This window comes from Lampris incognitus, chromosome 8 (genome assembly GCF_029633865.1).
Source record: "Lampris incognitus isolate fLamInc1 chromosome 8, fLamInc1.hap2, whole genome shotgun sequence".
Taxonomy (NCBI): Eukaryota; Metazoa; Chordata; class Actinopteri; order Lampriformes; family Lampridae; genus Lampris; species Lampris incognitus.
This window is the reverse complement of record NC_079218.1, coordinates 29,722,893-29,739,939: the sequence shown is the minus strand read 5'-3', so window position 1 is coordinate 29,739,939 and position 17,047 is coordinate 29,722,893. Positions and strand designations below refer to the sequence as shown.

General features: G+C 42.4%; 1 protein-coding gene across 1 annotated transcript; it reads right to left on the bottom strand.

Moving 5' to 3' along the window:
* Nucleotides 1–55: 55 nt before the first annotated feature.
* Nucleotides 56–16,423, bottom strand: LOC130116342 (short transient receptor potential channel 2-like). Its single transcript, XM_056284261.1, has 13 exons — nt 16,409–16,423; nt 7,486–8,178; nt 7,177–7,377; nt 6,321–6,485; nt 5,849–6,023; nt 4,647–4,847; nt 4,381–4,543; nt 4,057–4,149; nt 2,506–2,698; nt 2,244–2,371; nt 2,060–2,132; nt 1,784–1,916; nt 56–1,239 (listed from the first exon to the last, which is right to left on the bottom strand). Exons 1-13 carry the CDS (start codon nt 16,421–16,423, stop codon nt 314–316), a joined length of 3,159 nt encoding a protein of 1,052 aa, XP_056140236.1. The 3' UTR covers nt 56–313.
* Between the last annotated feature and the right edge of the window lie 624 nt (nt 16,424–17,047).

Sequence of the window (17,047 nt, the reverse complement as noted above, 5' to 3'; positions counted from 1 at the left end):
TGACAGTACACAGTGGATAGAGGCTAAAAAAGATGCTCCACTATATGTGTGATAAATTGGACCCAAGCCAGATCCTACATCAGTCAGAAGCCACTTGCCCTGAACAATGAGAAGACCTATAGTGTGCTATTGTATGTGGCCACTATGCTGACTGAACCTGCATCATGATTTGTTTTGTACTTTGCCACTGCACACTGACTCCCATCTGTTGCCCTTGATACAGTTTATCAATGAAAAATGTGCCCTGTGCTAAATTGACCCCCATGGTGACTTCCCATGGCGAACACCATCCGTCAGCGGAGAGCCGCTGAGCTCAGGGTCGTATCGATGTCCCGTCGATGGAGCCCTCCCCTTCCTGTGAACCAAAGCCGGTGTCCTGAGAGCTGCTGCTTCCGGTTGGAGAGGGAACCACTTTCATGCTTCCGGGTTTTGCGGCAGCATCCCTTATGCCGGCTTTCTCTGTCACGCTGTGCTCCACCTTTCTACCCATCATCCATTTTGCCTCTGCTTTTTTTTCCTTAAGCTCTATGTCTTTTATCTTAATTTCTACCCCATTCATATCCACTTTGTCTGTCTTCTGATTGTTCTCGCCTCCCCCATGTGCAGTTGGTGCAGCTGGTTTCTCTGTGTGTTTACCATCCACCTCCCCTACTTTGAGTCTCTCGCCTCGTTTTTCTTCCCCCTCATCTTGTACAGCATTTGCATCTACCTTTTTGTCTGCCTTTGTGATAAAACTCGTTGCCCTTTCCACTTTCACAACATAGTTTATATTTTCAACTTTTTCCGCCTGCCTTTTTTTGTCTATTTGCTTCCCACCATCACCTTTTGCCCTTCCTTCCTCCATATTAACAATGTCGGCGTCGCCATTTTGCTTTGATCTCTCTGCTCCATCTTGGCTGTCCTCACTCTTTCCTGTCTGTGTTATGTTTATCCGTTGCTTTATGTCAAATGATTCAGCCTTTTCCAGACTCTCCTCGCTGTCTCGTTGTGGAGCAAGTTCCTCCACTCCGTGGTGCACAGTCACTTGAAGTCTCGAATGTCTGTCATCAGTCCTATTGTTGAAACCCCTGAAGTTATTCCTGGCACCAATGATGTATTTACCCAGGATGGAAGACCCATCTTTGCTGGACCCATTCCCTACCATGTAGCCGTCGTCCACCAGAAGTTGTTGCACTAGTTTCATATCATTGTGGAGCCTGCCCACAACTTTGCTTAGCTCCGTGATCCGATTACCAATATCTGAGGTGGGAATAAAGCAAATAATCACAATCATAGGATGGGACTCAATAATAAGAGCACTGGCTTCCCCCTACTTGCTGTCTGGGGCTTGTATTGACATTTTTTGTAACATTTTTACAGCCCTAACAAGTTTTGCAAGATATATAATATACATAAACCCATTAAATAATCTGCTATTACAATGCAACTGTTTTTGCAACACCAAGTTAATGGGTCCCACATTATAGAGTTAGACTCTGTTGTAGGACCATTTCGTTTTTGTATTTCAGTCATTCTGGGTTTTTTTCAGCAGTTATGTGACAGCACATTTTGGATTTAAATTATGTTAAACCCATTTTAAAACTTAAAAACCCATTTCTCTTCTGTCATCATTGCTGACTGACACTTGTGAAACTGCAGTAGCACACTCCAAAAGCGTCTGATTTGTGGAGGGTTGGAACTATTTGCTTGATATATCAAAACAAAGGAGTTATTTCACTATATTCAGCAAGTGGTGCAGAAATATTACGGTGGCCCCACTGTTGCAAGTCAGTTTCATGTATACCTTTTCTTTTGGTCTCCTCAAACTCACGGCGAGCTGACTCAATGTAGCGCTGCACCAGAGCTCCGATCACCTGCTGCCTGTAAGGCGTCAGGGTATCTTCAGGTCCCCTGCCGTTCGGTCGCCTTGTGTTAGACTGAACATAAAAGGTGCCTCATAAAATAAACTGCTGATATTTTCAGTACATTTTACAATACAGCACAGGTTAATGCAGAGCTTTCTATTAAAATCCATCCCAAATATCCCATTATCTAATTTTTACAGTAATCAGAAACTTACCATTGAGGCTATGGGGGGATATTTTGTCTCAGGTTTACAATCACAGCAGCAGCAGATTAGCCTAAAAAAGCCTCTGGAATAAGATAGCAAAAGAAAGAAATATGTGATGTACTGGCCTAGTCAGTAGGAGATATTTTGAAGCTGCCTATTATAAGAAGATGGCACTAGACACAGTATGGCTCACCTAATGAAGTAAAAGGTAGCTTTGGGAGAAGGAATGATATTGAAAGGCACAGGCATGGTAAGGCCCTCTCGGAAGTAACTTAGATACAGCTTTGATCTGGCAAACTTCCACTCCACATCAGCATCATCCTGACAAAATTTGACAAGATATGAGTCCTATTCTTTACTTGCATTGTTAGTTGTAATTTGCAGAATGCTGAGAAAGTATGGGTGAGGCACTAAAGTGTCTTTTGCCAGTAAATGGGGCAAATCTTAACAATCACCTCAATTTTCTGGAAGGAGTTGGTGATCATAGCAATTAGCATGTTTAGTAACACGATCACAATGACCAGAGTGAAGATCCCATACAGAATCCTTCCCACGAACTCAGCTATCACAAACTCTGGCATATCCACGTAGTCCTGGTTGGCCACGCCAAACATAGTCCAGAACAGGAAGCGGAAGGTCTCATTAAACCTGCAGTTGTGGGATCAGAGCACCTTTTATTTTGGAAGACATGCATATACAAACATGCAGACAAACAGTTCATGATCTCCTTATGAATGATGCTATGCCCAGGTGTGGACTGTTGCAGCCTTAGCCTCATTGAGCCAAGCAGTGCTGTAATAGCTTGAAAAAAGAAGCAATATCTTGGTAACATGTTGCCCATTATTGGCTTAAATGAAGATTGGGATGGAACCAAAGTTTCAAGATGGCTTTTTTGCAGCAGTAAGACTTGCCAAAAAGAGTCTGCGCTGATTTGAGTTAAGGGACAAAGATGAATCGTCACTGAGCATGCAAAGACTGGAATTATTATGAGTTACGCCACTTCTCAATAACAAATTATTGGCATAACGCGATTTCAAAATCCTTTAATACGTGTGTGTTCCCAAAACAAATGCATCTTTGTGCCCAGGGCCTGAACCTGTCAAAGAGTACAATGAGGACATGTAGGTAATTTCATTTTAACACATTTGTAAGGTGTTGCATATAATCTGTGAATCTGTTAAATTGGATGAACTGGTGTGTAAGATTTGTGGGGGTGGTATTCAAATTTGTCCAGATAGTCTCCCAATCTGATTGCCAACCAAAAGTACTTAGATCCTCGTCCCATATCCTCTACACAACCAACGTCTTGCTTAAGCGGAGTTATATATATATGAAAATGGCAGCATTTTTAAAATCTAAATCTAATTAGGCATTAAGGTGGAAACTATGTTCTTATTTACAGTGGCCTGTGAAAGTATTTGCATGGGAGGTTAATGTCACAGCGTTGCTCAGTATTACCACAGTACTGTTGATTCACTGCATCTCAAAAAAAACCAAAAACATACAGAAACAGCTTTTTACATCTGATGTGTTGTTTTTTTCTGGTATCCTTTATGCAGTTTTTTTTGGACATTTTTCTAAACCAAATGCCCAAAGTCAACAGTGTTTGGCTAAACACAAAATCTCCAGTCAAAAGAATATCTACACATTTTCACACTTAGTCATGAAAGTGTGGAGAGGGAGCTGCAAGGCGAAAGGGTAGGGAGTCACAACGTTTTGAAACTTAAGAACGTGCTATTAAGTATCTATAATCAGTACAAGTGCTTTCATTGTGTCTTATTAATATAATTGAAATTACATAGTTGTGTTTATAGTGATATATTGTGGGAATCATATTTTTCCCAGATGGGGGGAATCGTTCTTCCGCCTATGCTCGTGAGACTTGGGAACTAGCCAAACATCCTTGTCTTCTGTTATTTAACACTAGTTAATACGCAATGGTTTTGATTTAGAGTCAGTGAATAAAAAGAATGATGACTAGGCAACTGAATATATCATATTCCTACCTGCCAAGATGTGGAGAGATGACATAAGGGACGTAGATGTTGTTGATACCACAGAGGAAGGCTGTTCCAATGATCATCAGTATAAACATGAATCTAAATGGTGGACAAAGGGACGTTTTCAGTGTTCAATATAATCATACTAATACTGATAGCTATCAGTGTGTTGCTCACTGTTGTGTATGATTATATACTGTTTGACTGTTCTGGCCATTGTGAACTGATTTTCCAAGAGGCAGTTCAAGGTTTCCAGTTACTAACATCAAGGCATTGTTAAGAACACTGATAGGCAGGCTGTGAGCTGTATAGTTGGGGTTGCTCTCCTACCTCATCATATCATCAATCATCTTTCCTATTGAGATCTGCAGGGTCCCCAAAGACTCCTGAGCTGGCAGGATATATGCCAAGCGAGTGAAACTCAACATGCTGGTCACTGCAAACAACACCTCTGCAATAAGCTGGGGGTCCTCCTGATGCCACTCATCCCGCACTGCAAGATATGGTTTCACAGTGGAATAAATATCCCAAGCACAATACAACCTTTTTTAAACCTGTTACTGGTGGTTGAATAAACTCTGTCGTAGTTCGCTCACCAGTCTGGGTGAAGTAGACACATTCCTCTACACCGCTAGGATCATGGCAGAGGAAGTGACCTTTGAGCATGACGAGCACACGTAAAGCAAAAGAGGCCAGGTACATGCTGAGAACCATCATGTCTAAGCAGTTCCACCAGTCCAGGAAGTAACTTCGCAGCCCCTCTATCCACACTTCTTTACATTCATACCAAAAGAACCCTGCAAGAGACAGGATAATACGAAACTGAAAAGTTTTCGTCTGTAAAACAGTTCAAGAAGGGGGAGGGGGTGTTGACAAGATTTGTCGAGTCATGGGATAGATCTCGCTGTCATGCTTTCACAACACTATGATAAAATCTGTTTCGCCAGGTTTTTTATGTGACCAAATTGTACTATTCGAACAAGCCATCCAGAATTTCCCCTCGGAGCAATCGTCACACAGGGAACAATTAAATCTTGATATTGCATAAGGCCACCCATGCCAAGAGCAAGATAGTCTGTGGTTCTGTCAAGAGAGGGGGGTGGGAAGAGGCGTCCGGGTAGTGTAGCGGTTTATTCTGTTGCCTACCAACACAGGGACTGCCGGTTCAAATCCCTGTGTTACCTCCAGCTTGGGTGGGAAGCCGGATGTGGGTATGTGTCCTGGTCGCTGCACTAGCGACTCCTCTGGTCGGTCGGGGTGCCTGTTTGGGGGGGAGAGGGAACTGGGGGGAATAGCTTGATCCTCCCACATGCTACATCCCCCTGGTGAAACTCCTCACTGTCAGGTGAAAAGAAAGGGCTGGCGACTCCACATGTATCGGAGGAGGCATGCAGTAGTCTGCCACCCTCCCCGGATCGGCAGAGGGGTTGGAGCAGAGATCGGGATGGCTCGGAAGAGTGGGGTAATTGGCCAGATACAATTGGGGAGAAAAGGGGGGGGGGTCAAAAAGAACAACAACAAAAAAGAGGGGGTGGGGCCAGCAATACTGCCAGCAAATCGAAGTAGCAACTCATGAATAATGCTATTATGTTAATAACTACCAAATAGCCTGTTTCATTAGAGGTGGGTGTGGTGTACTAATCAAACAACTTTTGGAACCAAAAAACTTGGTGGAAAAATATTGTCACAGATATGTTTTTATAGATATACAGTAGTTATATAAATTTGTTAGAAAAGTAGGCAAATATCCCCCCTTTCAAAGTGCACTTTGGCTGGTAGAGAAAGAGAGATGACCTACCCACAACCCACACCATGTGGAATGAACTGTGCAGGATGTTCTGCTGGCGTGAAGCAAACTTGTCTCGATACATTTCCATTATTATTGACTCTCCGAGCAGTGTGATGAGGAACCACAGGTAGGAGGCCGAGTGTAGAAGGAACTTGATCACAGGTATCTTCAGTATCTTTCCTACCTGGCAAAGACGTGAAACCAAACCCACAGGACTGGCGTGTTTAGACATTGTACATAAGCAATGTTTAGAATGTAAATGACTAGTACTGACAGCTGATAAACAGTATTTTCGATTATACTCTTAAACTTTATAGTCTTACCATATTTTCCTGATTGGCATTGTCCTATTTACTGACCCCCAATTCTAATTATGCCGATTTTACCAATTAAAATATAGAAAATGCCCATTGGTCAGAGAATTTTCACAAAAATTGGGCCTCATTGTCAGCACAATAATATGATATTTCGAAAACATTACCTTGGACTTGGGCGCAATCCAGTAGATGAGGCAGAGGAGGGGCATGGTAAGAAAGATCCCCACGGAGACTAGCAGCTTCCAGGCGGTCCGGCTGCCCCTCCAGCCTGAGAGGTTCCCACACCAGATAGATGACAACACCTGCTGGCAGATGGGATGGGCAACAAACTGCCCACAAACACATGCGCACACATTTACAAACACACAATTTAACAGAAAAATTGTGAATGCAACAGGCTTGGCAAAAAAAAAAATTGTTAATCTCTATATTTCTATTATCGAAAACAAGATTTGTCTTGTCTTGGGGTGGAGTTTACTGTCAGCAAGGAGAATAATTTTCATGCTTTCACAGCAATTAATGTGTGCTGTGGTAGCGGAGCATAAGCCATGGAGTTCAGAAGGCACTTGGATAACTGTCTCTGTTTCACGGGTTTTTTTATGTGAACAAATCGCTCCATTTGAACAAGATACAGTGCACTGCCCCTTCGAGCAATTTCACCACCGGGAACAATAAACTTGGATGTTGCATAATGTCACCCAAGTTGAGAGCAAGGGAGCCTCTGGTTGGGCAACCATTCTATCTGTCAAGGAAATGGGTGGGGGCAACAATACTGCCAGCCAATCAGAGTACCAGCTCATGAATAATGCTATATTATGGCAATACTGCTGTCCCCCCCCACCACCCGCGCATGTGCAAAAGAGCCTCCTTTATTAGACGTGGGTGTGGAGCACTGGAAACCAATCAACCTTTGGTGAAAAAATATCACAGATATGTTTCATAGACACAGAGTAAGATCAATTTGTCAAAAAAGTTGGATATTACCCCTCCCCTTTAATGGCAATTTCTTTAGCCCGCTACCTGCTTCTGGTTGTAGTTGACAGCAAGCCTCAGACGTGACAGGTTAGGGATGCCCTCCTCAAAGGCCTGTTGTTCCTGGACATCCTGGCTCTCGCCTCCACAGCTGTTGAGAATAGTGGTGACCTCACTCTGGTTGCGACACATCCCCAGCAACTCCACAGCAAAATCCTGACAGAGCTGCTCCAGGCCAAGATACTGCGGCTGGGAAGAAAGGCACAACAGCATAACTAACAAACAACCCCCCTGTCCCCAACAACTTGAATTGAATCTACTAAGTTTAGGTGGAAACTCGTTTAAATTGTGTCAAACCTTGAACTCCGGCTCCTTCTTTGAGAGTTTGCGGAGCTCCTTGCTGAGACTAAAAGCACTGAGCATGGCATCTTCGGAGGTGATGGACAGGTAAGCACGACTGGCGATGCCACGGTAGGTGTTGATCCGGGACAAAGAGAACTTAAGCAGGTCGTACTGTCGGCCATTACGACACTCCAGACAGGCACAGGAGATCTTGTGTGGCCATGGGATGACGTGACCTTTCTGGGAGAGCATGGTGACTATCTCATACAGGTCCTTTTGGCAGGCTAAGGTCAGAGGAGTCACCCCTGGCGCAAACTGAGAGTTGTCAATAGAGTGGTCAAAGATGGCCTGAGAGAATGAACGCACATCCATCTTGTTGCCTTTCTCCTGGTCCAGTCGGTCAAGCAGTCGCTTCACCACTCGGGGCTGGTTTGTGTCCACAGCCACCAAAAGCGCCTCATGGATTTGACGGAAGTCGAACTTGACCCCTTGCAGGAGGGCATCCATGGTATCTTCGCTTCCCAGTCGGATGGACAAATTTAGGGCCTCCCGCCACAGACGGTCCTCAGAGTCATCCAGCTGGCGAATGATGCCATCACCCGTCTTCAACAGCCCACACACCAGCTCTATTTTGCCCTCCTGGATGGCACCGATGAGCTCTGGAGGCATCTGCATCTTCTTGTTCACAATTTCGCGCCATTGCTCTGGCTGAAAGTCACAGAAAAACACAAGGAAAGTTGAAATAAGGTATATTTTGTTATATCAATCTGAATCACATAGAAGAATAAAAAAGAAAAACATCTGTCAATACGATCAATTAAGACATAATACCACAAAATTTAGATAGGATGTTACTGGTAACCAATAGATACGTAAAAAGTAATAACTTTACTTATATAGCACTTTTCTAAAACAATGTTACAAAGTGCTTTACAAAGAAATAAAACCAGACAAGGCAAAAATAAAAACAAATAAGTAAGAGTAAAAATAAGAACAGTTTTAAGACATGATTTAAAAGAAGCTAGAGACGTAGTTTGTCTTAGTTCAATAGGAAGAGAGTTCCATAGTGTGGGGCTCTAACAGCAAAAGCCAGATTATCCTTTGTGACAAACCAAGGCCCAGGAATAACCAGCAGGGCCCCATCTGCGGCTCTTAATGGTCGAGAGGGCATATACCAGATCAATAAATCAGAAATGTATGTAGGCGCAAGACCATTTAAGGACATAAAGTGAGCAATAGAATTTTAAAATCAATTCGAAATATAACAGGGAGCCAGTGTAGGGGACAAGCACAGGAGGGATATGGTCATTCCTCTTTGTCCCGGTCATGAGCCGAGCAGCGGTGTTTATTACCAACTGCAGATTGTGGAGGAAGCGTGCTGATACCCGAGTAAATTGTGTTGCAATAGTCAGGCCGAGAATAGATAAAAGCATGTACAACTTTTTGCAGTTCAGCAATTGATATAAATTACCTAATTTTAGAGAGTACCTTGAGCTGGAGAAGGCACGACTGAATAACAAGTTTGATTTGATTATCAAAACCGAGGTTAGCATCAAATATTACCCCAAGAGTCCTAGCAGCCTTATTAAGACTATCTGACAGACCACCAAGATTAGTAACAAAAGGGCTGATGGAATTTGGGGGACCGAACAGAATGACTTCAGACTTATCATCATTAAATTTAAGATTTTTTTTTTAACATCCAGGATGTAATATCAGAGAGGCAAGTTGTGAGATTTGCTAGGGCACTAGGATCTGTGGGTGTTAGTTGCATGTATGGGTGTCGTCAGCAAAGAAATGGTAAAACACATCGTGGTTTTGAATGACCTGGCCGAGGGACAGCATGTACAGTGCATCCGGAAAGTATTCACACCCCTCCACTTTCCCCACATTTTGTTATGTTACAGCCTTATTCCAAAATGGATTAAATTCCTTTTTTTTCTCATCAATCTACATACAATACCCCATAATGACAAAGTGAAAAAGGTTTTGTAGAAATTTTTGCAAATTTATTAAAAATAAAAAACTGAAATATTGCATGTATATAAGTATTCACACCCTTTACTCAGTATTTGGTTGAGGCACCCTTGGCAGCGATTACAGCCTCAAGACTTCTTAGGGATGGAGCTACAAGCTTGGCACACCCATATTTGGGGTATTTCTCCCATTCTTCTCTGCAGATCCTCTCGAGCTCTGTAAGGTTAGATGGGGAGCGTCGCTGCACAGCTATTTTCGGGTCTTTCCAGAGATGTTCAATGGGGTTCAAGTCTGGGCTCTGGCTGGGCCACTCAAGGACATTCACAGACTTGTCCCGAAGCCACTCCTTCGTTGTCTTAGCTGTGTGCTTAGGGTCGTTGTCGTGTTGAAAGGTAAACCTTCGCCCCAGTCTGAGGTCCTGAGCGCTCTGGAGCAGGTTTTCATCAAGGATCTCTCTGTACTTTGCTCCATTCATCTTTCCCTCGATCCTGACTAGTCTCCCAGTTCCTGCCGCTGAAGAACATCCCCACAGCATGGTGCTGCCACCATGCTTCACTGTAGGGATGGTATTAGCAAGGTGATGAGAGGTGCCTGGTTTCCTCCAGATGTGACGTTTGGCATTCAGGCCAAAGAGTTCAATCTTGGTTTCATCAGACCAGAGAATCTTGTTTCTCATGGTCTGAGAGTCCTTTAGGTGCTTTCTGGCAAACTCCAAGCAGGCCGTCATGTGCCTTTTACTGAGCAGAGGCTTCTGTCTGGCCACTCTACCATAAAGGCCTGATTGGCGGAGTGCTGCAGAGATGGTTGTCCTTCTGGAAGGTTCTCCCATCTCCACAGAGGAACGCTGGAGCTCTGTCAGAATGACCATCAGGTTCTTGGTCACCTCCCTGTACAAGGCCCTTCTCCCCTGATTCCTCAGTTTGGCTGGGCGGCCAGCTCTAGGAAGAGTCCTGGTGGATCCAAACTTCTTCCATTTACGAATGATGGAGACCACTGTGCTCTTCGGGACCTTCAAAGCTGCAGAAATTTTTTTGTACCCTTCCCTAGATCTGTGCCTCGATACAATCCTGTCTCGGAGGTCCACAGACAATTCCTTTGACTTCATGGCTTGGTTTCTACTCTGACATGCACTGTCAACAGTGGGACCTTATATAGACAGGTGTGTGCCTTTCCAAATCATGTCCAATCAATTGAATTTACTAGAGGTGGACTCCAATCAAGACGTAGAAACATCTCAAGGATGATCAGTGGAAACAGGATGAACCTGAGCTCAATTTTGAGTGTCATAGCAAAGGGTGTGAATACTTATGTAAATGCAATATTTCAGTTTTTTATTTTTAATAAATTTGCAAAAACTTCTACAAAACCTTTTTCACTTTGTCATTATGGGGTATTGTGTGTAGATTGATGAGAAAAAAGGAATTTAATCCATTTTGGAATAAGGCTGTAACATAACAAAATGTGGGGAAAGTGAAGGGGTGTGAATACATTCCGCATGCACTGTATAAAGAAAAGAGAAGGGGGACAAGAACTGAGCTTTTAGGGACGCCACACCTCAACTGGGCCATTTAGGAAGTCGAGTTACCCAGAACAACAGAAAAAGTTATTTTGGTGAGGTAAGAGCATAATAAACTAAGAGCCGAGCCCTTGGTGCCAACCCAAGTCTCTAAGCAATATAAGAGGATGTTATGATTGACTGTGTCAAAGGCAGCACTTAAGTCTAAAAGAAGTAAAATCAAGCAGTCACCTCTTTCTGCAGTCAGCAGTAGGTCATTAGTGACCTTAATTAGAGCTGTTCGGTACTATGAAGTGCTCTAAAACCAGGCTGGAAACTTAAAAACACTATTAAGTGTTAATAAAAGAAATCAATTGAGATGAAATTGTTCTCTCCAGAACCTTAGATGAAAGAGACAAATTGGAAAATGGTCTGTAGTTACTCAAATAACATTGACTTGACTTGACTTGACTTAAAGACAGGGGATCTAAATTAGGTTTCTCCAGCAATGAGTGAATAATGGCATGCTTAAAACTGTCTGGAAAAGAACCAGAGGCCAGAGAATTATTAAGAATCTGCAGAATAACGGGGCTCATAGTTGAAAATACGTCCTTGGGCAGCTTAGTAGGAATGATGCCTAAGATGCAGGAGGAGTTCATATTGGAGACTGTACTTTCCAACACTGGAATTGTAATTGGGTAAAAGAGGCAGCATTAACATGGGGAATGAATGAAGGCAAGAGCCAGACTGGATTTGGGACCTGATATTCTCCACCTTATTTACTAAATGAGTGAGAAACTTTTCGGACAACTCAACATCAGGTTAAAAAAACAAAACAAAAAAAACAGAAGTGGATTAATAATTAAAAGAAATTAAGGATTAAAATGATTTTAAAAAAAGTTTAAAAGAAGTGAATTAATATTAGAATCAATTACCCTAAAGAGAACTTTAGGAGGGTTATTTCTTGATATCAGTTCAGAGAAGTACGCTGATCTCGCATCCTTAACTGCCTTCTGGTAAATTAACATTTAAATTGTTTTTGTTTTTTTTTGACATTTTCTGCCTTTATTTGATAGCGATAATAGAGAGAGGGGATGACATGCAGCAAAGGGCCCGGGCCGGATTCCAACCCAGGCCACTACGGTCGGGATTCAGCCTTATATGTGGTACGCGCTCTACTAGGTGAGCCACTCCAACAGTTGGTTTTTAAGGGTGTTATGTGCTAATTCGGACTTGCTGACCTTCCATTGTTGTTCTGAATTTCTACAGTGTCTTCAAAGGGCACGGGTGTGATCATTCAGCCAGGGAAGGTTATTTTATTTTTGTTTAGCACTGCTGCCTCGCAGCAAGAAAGTCCATGGTTCGAACCCCAGGCCATCCCAGGTCCTTTCTGTGTGGAGTTTGCATGTTCTCCCCATGTCTGCATGGGTTTCCTCTGGGTGCTCCGGTTTCCTCCCACCATCAAAAGACATACAGTGCATCCGGAAAGTATTCACACCCCTTCACTTTCCCCAACATTTTGTTATGTTACAGCCTTATTCCACAATGGATTAAATTCCTTTTTTTTCTCATCAATCTACATACAATACCCCATAATGACAAAGCGAAAAAGGTTTTGTAGAAATTTTTGCAAATGTATTAAAAATAAAAAACTGAAATATTGCACGTACATAAGTATTCACACCCTTTACTCAGTACTTGGTTGAGGCACCCTTGGCAGCGATTACAGCCTCAAGTCTTCTTGGGTACAAAGCTACAAGCTTGGCACACCTATATTTGGGGTATTTCTCCCATTCTTCTCTGCAGATCCTCTTGAGCTCTGTAAGGTTAGATGGGGAGCGTCGCTGCACAGCTATTTTCAGGTCTTTCCAGAAATGTTCAATGGGGTTCAAGTCTGGGCTCTGGCTGGGCCACTCAAGGACATTCACAGACTTGTCCTGAAGCCACTCCTTCGTTGTCTTGGCTGTGTGCTTAAGGTCGTTGTCGTGTTGAAAGGTAAACCTTCGCCCCAGTCTGAGGTCCTGAGCGCTCTGGAGCAGGTTTTCATCAAGGATCTCTCTGTACTTTGCTCCATTCATCTTTCCCTCAATCCTGACTAGTTTTCCAGTTCCTGCCGCTGAAAAACATCCCCACAGCATGATGCTGCCACCACCATGCTTCACTAGCGATGGTATTAGCAAGGTGATGAGAGGTGCCTGGTTTCCTCCAGATGTGACGTTTGGCATTCAGGCCAAAGAGTTCAATCTTGGTTTCATCAGACCAGAGAATCTTGTTTCTCATAGTCTGAGAGTCCTTTAGGTGCTTTCTGGCAAACTCCAAGTGGGCTGTCATGTGCCTTTTACTGAGCAGAGGCTTCCGTCTGGCCACTCTACCATAAAGGCCTGATTGGTGGAGTGCTGCAGACATGATTGTCTTTCTTGAAGGTTCTCCCATCTCCACAGAGGAACGCTGGAGCTCTGTCAGTGACCATCGGGTTCTTGGTCACCTCCCTGACCAAGACCCTTCTCCCCTGATTGCTCAGTTTGGCTGGGTGGCCAGCTATAGGAAGAGTCCTGGTGGATCCAAACTTCTTCCATTTATGAATGATGGAGACCACTGTGCTCTTCGGGACCTTCAAAGCTGTAGAAATGTTTTTGTACCCTTCCCCAGGTCTGTGCCTCGATACAATCCTATCTCGGAGGTCCACAGACAATTCCTTTGACTTCATGGCTTGGTTTCTGCTCTGACATGCACTGTCAACAGTGGGACCTTATATAGACAGGTGTGTGCCTTTCCAAATCATGTCCAATCAATTGAATTTACTAGAGGTGGACTCCAATCAAGATGTAGAAGCATCTCAAGGATGATCAGTGGAAACAGGATGAACCTGAGCTCAATTCTGAGTGTTCTAGCGAAGGGTGTGAATACTTATGTACATGCAATATTTCAGTTTTTTATTTTTAACAAATTTGCAAAAATTTCTACAAAACCCTTTTCACTTTGTCATTACGGGGTATTGTGTGGAGATTGATGAGAAAAAAAAGAATTTAATCCATTTTGGAATAAGGCTGTAACATAACAAAATGTGGGGAAAGTGAAGGGGTGTGAATACATTCCGAATGCACTGTACATGTTAGGATTAATGCTCCTGTCTGTGCACCTGACTGTAATGACCTACTTTTCACTCTCACAGATGATAACACCGTTTCTGAATGAGCCGTGGAACTTTGGCATGTTTATTTCGCTCCATGTATAACGTGCGCATAATCCGACTGACCCTCGTCTACCTTCCTGCTCCCGTGGCTGCTCTGTTTTAATATCCCATAATTCCCTGTGTCCTTAAAGGTGTATTCCCCTAATGTGGAACATCACACTGACCAAGGCAATGGAAAGAAGAACTGCAGTTGTACCCCAAGCGCTGCAACTGCCCACTGTTCCTATAAAATAGGATGAGTTAAATGAAAAGAACAAATTTCGTTGTAACCTGTACAATGACAAAAATAAAGTGGCTTTCTTTCCTAGTTTTAAACGGTGCAATTTGGTTGAGGATGGATAGGCACTCATCATTGAATAAATGTAACAGTGCATCTGGATTCCGGGGGGGATATAGCGGGATTAAAGGATTATGAATTAAAAGTGTAACCGGAGGGTAAAATAATTACATCTACGGAAAGTAAAGTCCTTGTGGATGAACTTCTCCATTGCTGTGACCCGGCTGGGGATGCTTATTTTGTACAGCAGGGTGCGTGGGTTCATCAGTTCTGGGAGCAGTATGCCTGCTGAGTGGTCAGGGAATGTTGGAAAAATACAAGTAGTATGCAGTAATGTGTTATTTTTCAGTGGAGATGGAAAATTCCATATTCATAAGAAAAAAATGGTCAGGAACCAAACCAACTTTCCTGCACTTTATGAATGAATTTAAAAAATATAGCACCATTTTATTTAATGTCAAAAACAAAAAAGCTATTAAGACTTTTAAGTTACTAAGCGAATTTAATATGCTGCTTATAATGCAAACTCTGGCACTGTAAAATGTAATCTTTTTTGTTTATTTTTGTCTCCTTTTCATTTTTGTTTTCTATTGTCTATGTCTTTGTTCGTACCTTTCTATACGAAAATGTGTTTAATAAAGAATGGAGAAAAAAATGGCCACTGGTTCCAACGGATTGCAGATGGTTGGGGACTGAAAACCTCACACGTGCAGAGCCCAGTTTGCTATCGGTGAATTCGAGGTGCCGCTGCTGTATTTGTGCCACATTTGTGCAAATTTGTCACCAGTTCTGTGATGTGTCTGTACTGGAATAGTACTGATTTTCTTGGTTTTTTCCACTGAATGTTTCTTTTGATTGAAAATTTGAAAGCCTGACCTCTGAGGAATGTAATTTATCCTAGCTACAAAAGCATCACAGAATTTAACTGCAGAGCCAGCGCTGAGAACGCAAGACTGTGTTTTAGGATAGTGACTAGGAATAGCGAGCTGTAGTGGGGCTTTGAAAATGACAGCTTTATGGTCAGATACAGGCGTAGCTACCAGATTAAGATACTCGAGAGAGAAACCAGATGCGAGTGCAAGGTCTAAAATGTGACCTTTGGAATGTGGCCCTTTAACAGATTGAATAAGATCCAAAAAATTTGAAGTCAAGGAATGGGAAGGACAACGCACATGAATATTAAAATTGCCAAGAATAAGCACCCTGGCATATTTTGGCACGACAATAGATAAAAGGTCAGAAAACTCAAGAGATAAAACTAACTGAATTAGGGGGCCTATATATTAAGATGCAGAGTAAAGGGGGAGGGCCAGTGATCAAACAACATAAAACCTCAAAGGAGATAAAATTACCAAAAGTAACAGGATGGCACTTAAGACCTAACTTATATAAACAGCTAGGCCACCCTTCTTCCAGAGGTCATGGGAATATGAAAATATGCAAAATCAGGGGGGCTAGCCTCAATCAGGGGAACAGTGTCCCCTGGGAACAGCCATGTCTCAGTAATCATAAAAAAGTCCAGATTATTAGAAACAATAAAAGCATTAATGATAAAGGACTTATTACCAAGAGATCTCACATTCAAGAGGCAAACATTGTTAGGTGTCAAACCAGAGTTAAAACCAACTGGAGTACAGCAAATAGTAGGCAAATTGCAGACATATGCGATTATATATAATTGCAGAAGTATTATTGTATGTTTTAAAAGAGCATTTCATAAGTGAAGTTACTTCTTTTTTTCTTTCTTTTTTTTTTTACCGAGAATCTATTATTGTAGTGTCAACCCTGGTGTAATAGTGCAATATAATTAAATGTACAAAAACAAAACAAGACACATAAATAAAACATAATAAAATAACATAGTCATGTTCACATATAGGCTAGCTGGAGTAGGACTTTTAGATTTAAATTAACTACAAGTATATCACACCCAGCACTTAAGTTTGATCTGTTTTACGACAAGTCGTAGTAACTGTATGTAAAAAATGTCACTTACTGTGAGATTTTCCATTCCCTGATTAAAAAAAGAAGAAGAAAGAAATGTAATAACCGGTTCTCAAAGTAATAATAATAATAAAAAAAGAAATTACAAAAATATAAAGATAAAAAAGTATTTATTTTGTCATCTATTTTCCATCTCAGGGAACATAAAGCTATTATCGAGCGAAACTGACTCCACATGCACTTTGATAAGGAAGAGAAGCGAGCACTGTGAAGTGCTCAAATCATGTGCTGTCGGCTGACTGCTCAGAGCGTGGAATTAGTGGAATTAGTTTCCACAAACTAAACAACACATCGGAAGCCCTATGGGGCAAGGCCAATTAAAATGTTTCCGTTTCATTATATTTCACACTTGGCTTGGCTCGGACTAGGGAATGCACTCAGACATGAATTAACTCTGCCCTCCCCAATGGAAACAGTAGTTGTACCTGAACAGGTCGCAGCTGTCACTGGGCCCAAAGGAGGTGGGGGGGGGGGAGTTTATGGTGATGGGAAAAACATAAGGCCCCCGGTAAAAGATATACTGATGTTTTTTTGGACTATCTTGTGTTTTCTATGGGCACATCTCCAAGCAGACATATTAAAGAGAAGTTACTACATAGTAGAACGGCATTCTGATCCGATGAAGCAAAAA

Bases quoted from the DNA above. Each gene is read 5' to 3' on its own strand.
- LOC130116342 (XM_056284261.1), bottom strand. The intron at 6,024-6,320 runs GTAATGTTTTCG...CGTCTTTGCCAG, and splicing joins GGATTGCGCCCAAGTCCAAG to GTAGGAAAGATACTGAAGAT. The intron at 2,372-2,505 runs GTGATTGTTAAG...AAATTTTGTCAG, and splicing joins ACTCCTTCCAGAAAATTGAG to GATGATGCTGATGTGGAGTG.